Genomic DNA, 13,017 nt, shown 5'->3' with positions numbered 1-13,017 from the left:
CGGAGGCAGAAGCAGGCGGATCTCTGAGTTTGAGGCCAGCCTGGTCTACAGAGTAAGTTCTACGACAGTCAGACCTACCTATACAGAAAAACCCTGTCTTGAAAAAACCAAACCAAACCAGAACAGAACATAATACTTTCATTCTTTTGCATGTCATAATTTTAAACAGAAATCTCATAAGCCTTTCTGCATTTTTCCCTGTGTGTGCACATGTGTGCGGACACCAGAGGTTGAGCCTCGCGCCCTTCCTCAGCAACCACCCACCTTGTTTTCTGAGACACTATCCCTCAATTGGGATCTATCTGTTCATCATGCTAGGCTGGCTGGTTGACAGCCCCAGGCATCTGCCTGCCTGTAACCTGTGTGCAGGGGCGGGATGGATGACAAGTTCATGCCAGCAGACCAGGAGTTTTGGGAGGGGCCCTGGGATTTGAACCCAGGTCTTCATGTGCAGCAAGCACTTTAGCAATCTCGCCTCTTCTCAACCCCTGTTAACCTTTATGTAACAGAGACCTGTGGGTTATGACACAGGAAAGAGACTAGAGCCATTCTTAGGCGGACATCTGTAGCTTGTTTTCTTAGTATAATCCTACAGGATTAAATTAACCCAGTATTAATGTAGTGCATTCTTGGGTGAGGAGAGAGGACCGTGGGCGGCGTCATCATAACACTAGTAAGTAAGCAGTGCTGCTGCTCCCATTAGCAGTGAGCTGGTGGGCTTCCAAGTGACCCCTCGGCTCAGGATCACAGGACAAGCACGCTGACTGATAGACCACGGCAACGTTTCTCAATTATGAAAAGGATACTGCATCCTTAAGGACTGCCTTAAATGCAGAGCAAATCATGTTACGGACCCATGTGTGCTTGGTGAAACATGTCCAAACAGGATTAGAGGAACATGTTTCCTCCTAAGCAAATCCATCTGTGCAAACAATCTCGGGAGTTTTCTTTTTTCTTTTTTTGGCTTCTGAGCCATCACGAGCATAGTTCACATCGCTCCTTAGTCAAACACACAGCAGCACTCGCTGGCGTGTGAGAAAATCCAGTGTGTGTTTTTAGTCCAAGTCTGTTCTGATCTCATTTTCTCCGGAGGCTGGGAGTTTATCCTAAGGGTTTCTGCCTTTCTCTAGCTCGTCCCTCTCCAAGGGACTCTCAGTGTGGCTGCAGGAAGAATAACTTCCCCAGCTCTCAGGGACACCTAAGGGCCTACAGGGTGCACTTTGGTCCACGTAAGCGTATGTAGGTACTTCGGGTCAAAAGTATCTAGCGACCACCTCATTTTAAAACAAACGACAACCAGAAGGCTTACCCATTCGTAAGAAAGAATCCAGCAGCCGCGAGCAATTCCCATCAGCACGTTCAGGGTACGGACAGACTTCCCTACCAGCACGTGGGTGGTGGTCTCGCAGACCTCGGGTGAGAATGAAAAGCCTTTCAGTGTGCTCACCACCTGGATGATGAGGGTCTGCTGCCTGTGGACCGGAGAGTCAACAGTCAGCCGCCATGCTGCGTGCCCATCAGAGAAACAGAGGCTCGAAGTCTGGCTTCATTTTGGTTGCAGTGCAACATGGGGTTTGGGGAAACAGGAGCACTTCACACCTCAAGTCTAAGCGCATGAGCCTACGGATGATGTCCACACAGGCACATGCTATGTAGGAACAGCTCAGGCACTGGGAGCCAGGCTCCTGCCATCCGTCTGTACAGCAGATTATGTACTTCGTGCATACTTGACCAGTGTGTGCATGCTCTTCTAAAATACATATGTTTTGTATGTATATGTATGTATGCATGTACACGTATGTACGTGTGTGATGACATTTGTGTGGCGGGCAAAGGACAACTGTCACGGTAGTTTCCTTCTCTCTACCACAAGGGTTCCTGGGATGGAACTCAGGTCATTAGGCTTGCAGCAGAGCCTTTGCTTACAAGAATCCCACTAGCCCAGGACACAGATTGTTATTTGCTTACTTTACTTTGAAAATGTAACATTATTAGAGTGTCAGATGCAGTTTTTTTTTTTTTCCCATTAAAAACACAAAGGACTCAAATTATCTCTTTAATTCCCAAAGCTCACTAGCACCTTAACCTGTCATTTTCTTAATGGCAGGAACACTTTTTTGGTTTTCAAAATGTTCTTCTAGCATCCTTACACAGGCCTTTAGTTCTCATCTGTTGCTTCTCCTGTTACAGTGTGCTTGCTGATATCCATGGCCCCCTGCTCCAGAATAGTTTGGAAATCGTCAGTGAATCAGGAACGATGACCAAGGCCTCCTAGGCTGTGCTATGCTCTGTGCCTCTCTCCTCTCACACAGTGGGCAGGCTGCTGAGCTCCACGTTTGTGGACTGTCTCCATGTCTTATCTCTCACGTACAGCACTTCAAGGACTCAGCCTCCCTGTGAGGAGGGCTGACCTCCATCAACGTCTAATCTTAGGGTTCTGCAGAGTGGGTCAAGATGGCCCCTCCTCAACCAACCTGGAGGCTCTGTGCTTGTTAGCATCTCAGAGAGGATTAAGTTTAGAGCTTCACTTCAGAATATCTGATCTTCTCTGTTCCAAGCCTGGCAGCTACCAGCAGCTCATGGATGTGCTAATTGGGAACAACTGCTTTTTTATGGCCCTGTTAATTGGATGTGGAATCAGACTGTCCAAGGTCTCCTTAAGATACACAAGACATGTAAGATGAGAAGGGAGCTGAGGGCTGTGCACCCAAAACAAAAACTTTTCTTTTTCAATCCTTTAATGAGAAAAATAACTGGCTATCATTTTTTTTAAATTTACAGAATAATCAAGGACTTTATTATGCTCATATTCAGTATTTCTAGAGTAGACTAACGTGTCTGTGGCACATCACAAGTTATTAATAAAAGTAAGAGGAGTCCTCCTTTGCAATATATGACAGACAGTGTTTAAAGCACCGGCGCTTTTGTTTCCATACCTTGGGNAAGAAAAAAGGCCCACCACAGAAAATGCTCTATCCTCGAATGCTTTCTCAAGTGTGTTTTCACCGACGTGTACCGATGTTTTGATGAGAGTCTTAAAACCTCAAGTCCTATGATTGATATGTATATATATAAAATGTGGTTTTCCCCTTTAAACACAAATTTGAAAATCCTTTGCAAGGAATATAGTACTGTATATTTTTGTTGGATGTTCTTTATTGTGCTAAGTGTTTAAGGGAGAAGATAAGAGTACGCCAGCAGGCCATTAACCCTTCAACAAGATGCAGAGATAGCTGCTTTAGACCAGATGGAGAAAGCTTCCCACCACAGTGTTCCTTTAAGATCATCGGTAAGGAAATGTTTCAACCTGCACTGCTCAGTTTATTGAACATTCATAGGGTGAGGGGTAGACAAACAGAACCATTAGGAATTAAGCAAGCAAAATGGAAAGCAAAAAATAAAATCTCCTAATGCTATATAAAGGACCAAAAAGCTTTTTGCTTGACTGCCCACACTTAACTACATTTTTAATTTCCAGTGATCTTTTAACCTCATACCAGTTACACTGAGTAAAAGTAACCCAGTCCAGTTCTGTGGATGGCCTAAAGGCACAAAGACCTACAGTATATACAAGAAAAGGCTAAATTTTGCAATCAATAGAAAGTTATCAAAACAACAAGTACTTACTCAGATGGCATGCTTGTCATGACCAATGTTCTCGTTGGCTATGGATTTCAAAAGAGAAGAACAAAAAACAGTCAAAATATAAGAAATGTCTCTCCTACGGAAATGAACTTTAATAAGTTTTTCGAACAGTTACATCACTTAAACACAAACATTTAAGCATACAGACACACACACACACACACACACACAAGAACTTTATAGCACTTGGAAAAAAACAACAAGAAATCTCAAAGTGCACACTTTAAAGTTATGAAGGAGTGAGAGGATGCTCTAAAGACTGGTCTGTTCTTCCTAAGTTATGGTCAACCATGTCCTCGTTTCAGACACGCCCCTGTACAGTACTATTTGTGGTCAGGAGGACCCAGCAAATGTCACACATCTTATAGATTCCTGGGCTACTACTATCTGCTTTTATGAAAATGGCAGGGACTTAGCAGTGGTGGTTGCTTTTGAGACAGGGTGTCAGTATATAGGGTTCAAGGGGCCATGTAGTCCAGGCTGGCTTGGCACTCACAATTCTCCTTCCTCGGTACTAATGGGCACTACCAGAACTTGCCCAACAAGATATTTTCAACATTTTTAGTTAGTGTTATGTTTAATTTGGGTTGTCGATTCCAAAAATGTGGAAGAAACGTGGAAGCAAATGTCTGGGCCTATCTGTGAGTGATTCCCTAGATGGTGAATAAACAGAACAGAACTGAGTACCAGCCCTCATCTCTTTCTGCTTCCTGAGAGCAAAAGCACTGAGTTTCCTCAAGCTCCTGGCTTCCCATCTCCAGTCCTTCAAAGTGGGGCTCAAGATAAACCTTGCTCCTCCCAGGACAAGAGCAGTAACTAACCATCTACTGGAGCACACAAAGGCACATACCCACCACTTCAGAAGCTAAGAGCTGTCAGTGGGACCACTTTCCTAGTCTCCTTTCCTCACTGCTCACTACTTATCTGTACAAGTATAACTGGTTTTATATGTTGATCTTATTTCTTGAAGCCTTGTTGAATTTATTTTGTTTTCGTGGTTATTTTTATTAAAAAACCAGAAAAACAACCCCTGAACGTCCGATGTACAGAAAATGTAAATGCTATGGAAATATGCTTAGATACATGAGTGCACTACAAGTTTCTCAGAATTTTCTGCCTTTTAGACAGTGTGTATTCCGTGGGAGTGTGTGAATTTACATTACCCATTACACAAAATATGAATTTACACTATACAAAATACCTTTGTAACTGAAGTGAGGAGTCTCATTTGCTTATTTGTTTCCTTTTTTAAAAGATTAAAATATGAATTTACACTATACAAAATACCTTTGTAACTGAAGTGAGGAGTCTCATTTGCTTATTTGTTTCCTTTTTTAAAAGATTTATTTATTTTATGTATGTGAGTACACTGTAGCTGCCCTTAGACACACAGAAAAGGGCATCAGATCTCATTACAGATGGTTGTGAGCCACCATGTGGTTGCTGGGAATTGAACTCAGGACCTCTGGAAGAGCAGTCAGTGCTCTTATCCACTGAACCATCTCTCTAGCTCCTCAATTGTTTCTTGACTGGAGAAACCACACTGATGACGGGACACTCCTTGAAGGGGACACATTGAAGACTAGACACTGTACATTTGGGAAAGATGGAGACTGAGGAACACAGAGGGAAGATGAATCTAAAAGATATGCAGAGGAAGAACCCCAAGGATGCTCGTTAACAGAACCACTTTCCCATGCTTTTAGCTAACCTCCTGTAATACTTTACTGTTAACCCCTTCCGCACTTTTTTGTTGTTGTTGTTTTTCGAGACAGGGTTTCTCTGTATAGCCCTGGCTGTCCTGGAACTCACTTTGTAGACCAGGCTGGCCTCGAACTCAGAAATCCGCCTGCCTNCATACGCAACGACAAAAGCACAGCTGTCTAGATTGGTTCTAGATTCAAGGCCTGGATGGATATGGGAGACTCCACTCATCCAACATGATTCTGGCTGACCCTACATTGGCTTTTACTGTCATCTCTGACACAGCAGGGGTGGAACAGTCCAGGGAGCCACAGGCCAGGGACAGCATTCATTGCTCCAGGGCACAGCAGCAGGGAACAAGCTGTCTTTACCCTGTTGGGGCCTGACAAACAGATGCTGGGCACCTCCCCACTGCCCCAAACACATACACCCCATATTCCTTACTGCCTGCCCACCACAGGTTCTCTTCAGTCACAAGCTCATTGTCTAGATTGCCACATGGGTTTACATACCAGCCACGTCGGCATATGGCTGGCGATTCCCAGGGTCCTTTTGGGGTAGTTTCTAACCCCCAGATGAACTGTTATGCTCAAAAACTAAACCACTGCATCAGCCAGACAATCAAGACAGAGAAATAAAAGAGACTAAAACTGGAAAGCAAATAATAAAACCACTTCCACCCTCAGATTGGATTCTACAAGGGTTGTTTTTTTTTTCCTGGATTTTCAATAAAAATAACCACGAGAAGTAAATAAATTCAAGAAGGCTTCAAGAAATAAGATCAACACACAAAAACAGTTATACTTCTACAAATTAGTAGGGAACGATCAGAAAAGAATATTAAGAAAGCAGTTCCCACTGACAGCAAATAGAAAAGAACAACACAGAATAAATTCAACGGGTGGCACAATATTGTCCACTGGAAATTCAAAATGCTTTTGAAGGGCAGGGGAGACGGCTTAGAGGGTAGAGCACCTGTGAAAGTGTGAGGGTTAGAATTCAGATCTCCAGGAAACCAAGCAAATACTGGGTGACCATCTGTAACCCCATTGGTCAGAAGCCAGAGGTGCTGGCCAGAGCAAGTTGGTAGGTAGATTAGCTGAATCACTGAGCTCTAGGCACAAATGAAAGACCCTGTCTCTACATACAAGGCAGAGAGGAGTCAAGGAAGACACCTAATGTCAATCTCTGGCCTCTCTGACAACTCAATGTTAAAAAAAAAAAAGACTGGGAGATGCCCCCTTGGTTAAGAGCACTAGCTGCTCTTCCAGGGAACCCAGGTTCTCTGCTACTCCAGTTCCAGGGGATCCTATGCCCTTTTTTTACCTTGTAGGCCCCAGGCACACATGTGGTATGTACACAGAAATAAATACAGGCAAAAATACATATAAAAAAGAAGTGTATAAAAAAACATCAAAGCCTCAATTTTAAAAGCAAGCAAGCAGCTTGGAGAGATATGGCTCCAAAGAAAAGGAGGGGATGTCCGTCAAATAGGAATGTTAGACATCCAAGTGACTGGGTTAACACCACTAAAGTCCCACTGAGATGACACGTGACGCCTATTCCATCAGCTGTTTAAAAACCCACACAGTACAAAACCAGCCTGAGGGGACTGTGAAGGAGCTGGAGGCTTAGTCGTCACTGGTGGCTGGTGGGAAGGTAAGATTTAGGGAACATTTTGTGTTTGTCCTAAAAGGTGCCACAGCTATGTGGCATAATGAGCAAAGGCAGAGAATGACTTACAAAGAAAGCCAGCAAACCCACTTATCTGGCTATACAGGTCATGGCACACAGAGAGACTTGGAGATATATCTTGGTGACTCCTCCCATTCACCAAGCAGTGGGTCTCCAAAGAACATGACAGGTATTGGTACCTGTTACTGCTACAAGTGATTTAAAGAGATGGAGCCGCTGAAAGATGGCAGGACAGGCGGCTGTGTGACAAAGTCAACATGGTTGCCAAGTTGGCAGCTGCCAAACTCAGAGCTGGAGGTAAGATCTGAGTGTAACATGCAACAGGTATCTTGATTGGCAGCTTGATAGGGCTTAGAGTCACCATGGAGCCAAGCTTTGGACTAGGCTATGAAGCACTGCCTACGTTAAGTGAACTGAGGCTGGAAGACCTAAATGCAGGCAGCTCCATGCCAGGGGATGGAGGCCAGGCTGCATAAAGAGGAAGCAAGCCTTGCCAGTGTTCATCNTTCCCTGGCCCTGACTGCAGACACCACGCTCACAGCTGCCTCATGCTCCTGCTGCCTTGTGCGCCCCGCCGTGATGGGCGGCACCCTTAGACTGGGAGCCCAGATGAACTCTTCCTTCCTGACATTGCTCTGTTCTGTGTTTTGTCATAGCAACAGGACAAGGAACAATTGCATAACACGTAAGATGATTGTTTATGGGCATGAGATGTCCACCCAGTAGGGCTTCAACTGATTTTTGCGCCACTATAATTTAAGTCTTCAAGGTCCAATAACCTTATATATGCTGATGTTGGAGGTGATGGGACCTTATATATGCTGATGTTGGAGGTGATGGGACCTTTAAGACATAGGCCTGGTCTTTAGGACAGTGGGGAAAGGGGGTCCTCTGTGTGTGTGGTATGAGTGTGTGTGTTCTATAAGACTTCTCCTCCCCCACAAAAGAGTTCTGCTTCCCTGCCACAAAATTATGAGCAGTTTTGCTCTGCTGCAATCTCTTACCATGATGCATCATCACCAGAGGACAAAGCAACATGGCCAGCTGATCACCCAAGCTTCATAAGATAGCAAGCTCAGGTAGTTTGTAACAGTTAACTGAAGCTGACTGACACACTCCTCCAGTGGGGAAACTACTAGCAAACCCATTTCAACATGCGTGATAATCTAAAAATCATCTTAAAAGTCAGGCTGAGGCCCACAGAGTGTGAGAGGAGCACAGACAAAGACAGGGTGGCCACCAGAAGAAAGCCATGAACTCTATCGTGGCCAATGGACTTGGTTTCTCAGACTGAAAGGAAAGAGTTTGGTAAAACATGGGTATACTATGGCAATTGGTCACGAGTCCAGGGTATGTGGCTTGTACACACACACACTTCCAGTGTGCAGAGAAGCAGGACATGCTCTCCTCTAAGTCACGCGTGTTCTCCTGGCATCAGGTCAGCTTTATGGGACTAAGGGGGAGTGGAAGGTTGAATTAAGCAGGTGACTCACAACCCAGGACCTAAGGGTGACATTAATTCTATCTCTATCTCCTCCCTCCCTCTCCCTCCCCACCCCCTCTGTTTATTCTCCTTTGAATAGGAGATAAGGGCTTTCTGATTCCCTCACAAATGAATGTGTCAAATATTAATTTTATATCAGTGCAAGAGTCATTCCTATGCCTTAAAAAATAATTGTTTCAGTTTTGAGAGTCTCCTGAAATGCCCAGCAGACCTACTCTGCTCAGGGCGAAGCCTGTGAACCCCACAGCAGAGCAGTGTACCCCAGGCAGCGCAGACCAAGACACATCTTTCATTGGCTTTTTAGGCTGAGTCTCTAAAACTCTGCTAAGAATTTTTCTCATTTTCTATTTTGTTCTCTACTAGCCTTTGATGAGAAAGCAATGTGCGGGAATCTGGCTGTTTGGTTTGGTCATTTGATGCCCTATNTAAANGGAACCTAGTTTCTTCTGAGGAAGAGGAGAGGAACTAGCTTGTTAATAAGTTAGCTGTTAAGTCATAGAAAATTAGGTCTAAGGATGCCTCAGTACCTGTAATCTTTACACTATAAACTATAATTTAGTGTCTAAAAACAGCAAAAGCCTTAGTGATAAACATTGTGTTAAACAGTCCCAGCTGGGCCCAGCGGCAGGTTCTAGTCATTGGCAGGCAGCCGGGCAGATGATCAGGCCTTTTTAAGATGAGGGAAATGCCAAACTAGACCCATCAGGCTGGTGATGTCTCTTCTGATTTCTGGCCCCAGATGTTGCCTGCCGAGTCCTGGATCAGGTTTCTGAACCTGGCTGCCCAACTTAGAAACTGCAATTTGATTAAGTTTGGTTCAGTTTATCTATCGGTTTGGACCACTGTGTGATCACATGAAAGCACCTTCTAGGCCACTGTACCTGCTAAGCTTTGTTCCCGAGTCACAGGGTAGTCCTTCCTTGGTTTCAAGATCCACAGGCTTGTACTTTGAGTTTATTTGAGNAATGTTTGGACTGGACAAGGTCCAGGCCTGGATTACAGCCCATGATTATCTAAGCGGGATCCATTAGAGGCCTTAGAAGTTCAGCCACTTAGAGAAAAGGCTGGGTCACATGAAGGGGGACCAGCAAGCTCATCCTAATCCACAGGCTGGAAGGCCGCTGACTTGGAACTATGACGCTGGAAAGACAGGTGAATGCTCCCCCTGAACACGTGACCAGAGCCACACTGCAAAGAGCTCATCTAAGCAGAATTGCTCACTTTATGGGGTGTTTTACAGAGAGACCTTAAATGCCTCAAAATCAGTGGGATGCATTTCTGCGAGGCATAAACAAAACTATTTCTTTAAAGAGGTGTGTGTGTGTGTGTGTGTGCGCGCGTGCACACGAACACTCAGGACGCTGGATCCCTGAAGCTGAAGTTACATTATGAGCGCCTGAAGGACTGTCCTCTCGTGGGCAGCAAGTCCTCTTCATTCTTGAGCCACCTCTCTTCCCTACATAAAAATCTTAAAGAGGTACTTGATAATAAAAATATCTTTCACTTTATATAACATGTNCATATTTTGCCTGCATGCATGGCTGTGTCCCGTATGTGTACATCTTATACTCTTAGAGGGGACAGGTAAGGGTGTCAGATCTTCGGGAACTATAGTTTTAGATGGTTATGAGTCACCATGTGGGTGATGGGAATAGAACCTGGAGCCTCTGGAGGAGCCCAGTGCTCTTTACTGCTGAGCCATCTCTTCAGCCCTAACAGAAACCGTTTTGTAGACTATAACCTCCAGCTGCATCTTCTTTTGCCCTTACCCATCCTCTGTGTCCTTANAACTTCTTCCTTCAGTTAAGTGATGGGAAGAAAAGCTGAGGACCAAAACTGGGCCCCCAATTAGTGGGTGTTTCTAGAACCTTCCCTGGGCTTTGGCCAAACTCTTCAGCATCACAGAGAGACTGTGTCTTGGAAAGGTGGGTCCAGGGCTTTATTTGCAACATGGTGAACTCAGTATTTTAGCTGAAAAAACACAGGAGTTTGAAAGCTACCATCCTGCCTCAACCTCTGCCCATCAATATTTAAAAGAAAATCAACAAGGTCACGATTTGTAGATGGTATTAGCTCCGTAAGAAGAAAGAATGGTTGAACTGATGGACACCGTGCCTTGTAAGTCAATCACCATGGTGACAGCAGAGCCAGTCTGAACTCAGAGTTTCCTCAGGCCAAGCTGGGAGGCTGACCAAGCCCTTGCATAGCCCNGCCTCCTCCAGTGTTTCCTTTCCTCCGGCCACAGTGCTCTGAGCTTTAACAACCCCACACCTGTTTGAGTTTCGTATCATGTGTGGCACTTGTGTACTGGCCCTCCAACACACACACATGCTCTTTCCCTGCTATCTACCCACTGCCAGCTTCTCTCAGGAAGGAGCCTCACTCATGGGAAGCTCTGAGGGCAGGAGAAGCCCCCTGACCTTGGTGGGTCATCAGCAAGCTCTGTGGAGGAGCAGCAGAAACTTCTCTAGGTGACGTGACTGGAGAATAGGACAACTCACCAGAGTCAATTACACAAAATGACNAAGTACAAGGAAACGGCTGAATTCGNTACTCCAGGAGGGCTTTGCAGTGCCCGTTTTACAAATGACAGGCCACCTGACCTTTCTTTGTATGGATGTCTTAACTGAGAGCCACTTGAANGAATTATTCCCAAGTGCTACAAAGTTAATAATCATATTTAAAGTGTTCATATGTATCTTCACAGTATAATTCCACAAGAATTTGAGTCGTGCCCATATAACTTTGTCTGTGTATGAGATTTCAAAAACAGATATAGAAGNTGAGTGAGTTTTGGTGCTTGATTCTCTTCAATGACAATAATCCGATGCTGCCAAATGAGAGCCACGGTGCAAGGTAACAGTTATAATGCAAAGATCTAATTATAATCAGAAAACTTTGCTCAGTGTTATGAGAAAGGACCAGGAGGACACATCTAATATTATAGATGGCTATAATACCCGTTCTGATCTTNTAGGGAGCCGATTCTCTATGACAAAGCTAAACTTTACCAGTCATGTACCACCATGAAAATAACAATGATAATTTAANTCTCTCCTCCACCCCCCACACCTTTTGTGTTCTAACAAGACTCCCTGCTCTCAGAGTCAAAAATAACACCCACCCCCCCACATCTTCTTTGGTGACCTAGAAGTCCACTGCCATGTGCCCTCATAATACCTGTGAGATAAACTAATAGGCTGCTCTCTAAAACCCTGGCTCCTTCTATCCCTTTCCTACAGTTTTCATGAGGGGATCCCCCCATTACACCAGTCTGAACAGAGTGATGGATGGTCGCTTTGTCTCTCCCGGGGTAGGTACAGGGACCTGGCCCTGCTGCCACATCTAGGAAAGGGAACACAGGAGTCCTGTGTGCATCCCTGGAGACATAGGGANGTGCCAAAGAATCCAGGGACTGACCCTGTGAGTGATGGTGTCTCAGTAGGAACCTGATTTCAATTCTATTGAGTCTGGTGCCAGCTTCTGTTGGTTTCATGCTCTGACTGTGTGGTGCTCTCTCTAAATGGATGGATGTTTACAGAGATCTTGTCTCCACTGTGAAAATAACAGAGAGTCTGGCTTGAGAGATCTTTCGGCTTGTCTGCTTTGAGTTTGAAGCAAATAAAAATTTCATGCTACTAAGAAGTAGATATGCAGTTTTGTACTACCATAATCATGCCTGATCCATGACAGAGATTTTGGAATCAAAACTCTTTAACTCTGNTTTTTTTTGCATGTGTGCATGCCACTGTACTACATAAGGGACATATTTAAAACTACATATTGCCTTGGAATCTATTCTTATAGTTTGTTTTGTTTTAAATAAAGAAACAGGGCTCTACTGCCTCCCTCACCCACCCTCCACATCCCTGTTTCTAGTTCTATAATCTCACCTAGGATCTGAGTTTGGGCCCAAGATGTCTGTCTTACACAGCCTCCTTGTGGTGACTACCCTGCTAAGATGCATCCTGATGTGTCTTTCTTTCCTACTCTGACTGTCTGACCCTGGTTCAACAACCCCCTCTAGATGACAGTGCAACCTCAAGAAAGCTGTATCTGCTTGCTTTCAACCCTCCAATAGAAGTCCCTATGGGAAACATATCTGGGAAGTGAAGGGTTTGATCATGGATCAAGCCCACCTCCACCACACACACCTGACTCTTCTAACCTGCCATACATAATCTGNGGATGGAGGAAGTCCTAGTTTCTCTGTATTTAATCTTTAAATAAGTTATTCTTTATTGTAGCACACTGAATTTTGTCCTTCAATTTGAAGACTCGTGGCTACTGCAAGCTGGGATACTCTTGGGATGTCAAGGTTAACTCAAAGGCAGTTTCTAGTGCCAGAGTGGTAGCATAAACTCAGAGTGCATTGAAGAGCACAGTCTTATTTGCTTGTATAAACAGCTGTCCTAGGTCAGACACTAGGTGCCATGCTTTCAAGATCAAAGGAGCACCTGTGAGAGGCA

At 44.6% G+C, this 13,017-nt stretch overlaps 1 protein-coding gene across 1 annotated transcript in view; it reads right to left on the bottom strand.

Annotated features, from left to right (window-relative positions):
* The window catches only part of Mcph1 (microcephalin 1), a 255,579-nt gene that overhangs the window by 131,611 nt on the left and 110,951 nt on the right, over window positions 1–13,017 (bottom strand). The window contains exons 12-13 of the mRNA XM_029480675.1: window positions 3,628–3,665; window positions 1,310–1,472 (exon numbers count right to left, since the gene is read on the bottom strand). Of these exons, the coding sequence (XP_029336535.1) occupies window positions 1,310–1,472; window positions 3,628–3,665 (201 nt within the window). The remainder of the gene's footprint in view (window positions 1–1,309; window positions 1,473–3,627; window positions 3,666–13,017) is intronic.

This window comes from Mus caroli, chromosome 8, assembly GCF_900094665.2.
Source record: "Mus caroli chromosome 8, CAROLI_EIJ_v1.1, whole genome shotgun sequence".
Classification (NCBI taxonomy): domain Eukaryota; kingdom Metazoa; phylum Chordata; class Mammalia; order Rodentia; family Muridae; genus Mus; species Mus caroli.
Note: the sequence above shows the minus strand (reverse complement) of the source record. Positions and strands in the feature narration are given on the sequence as shown.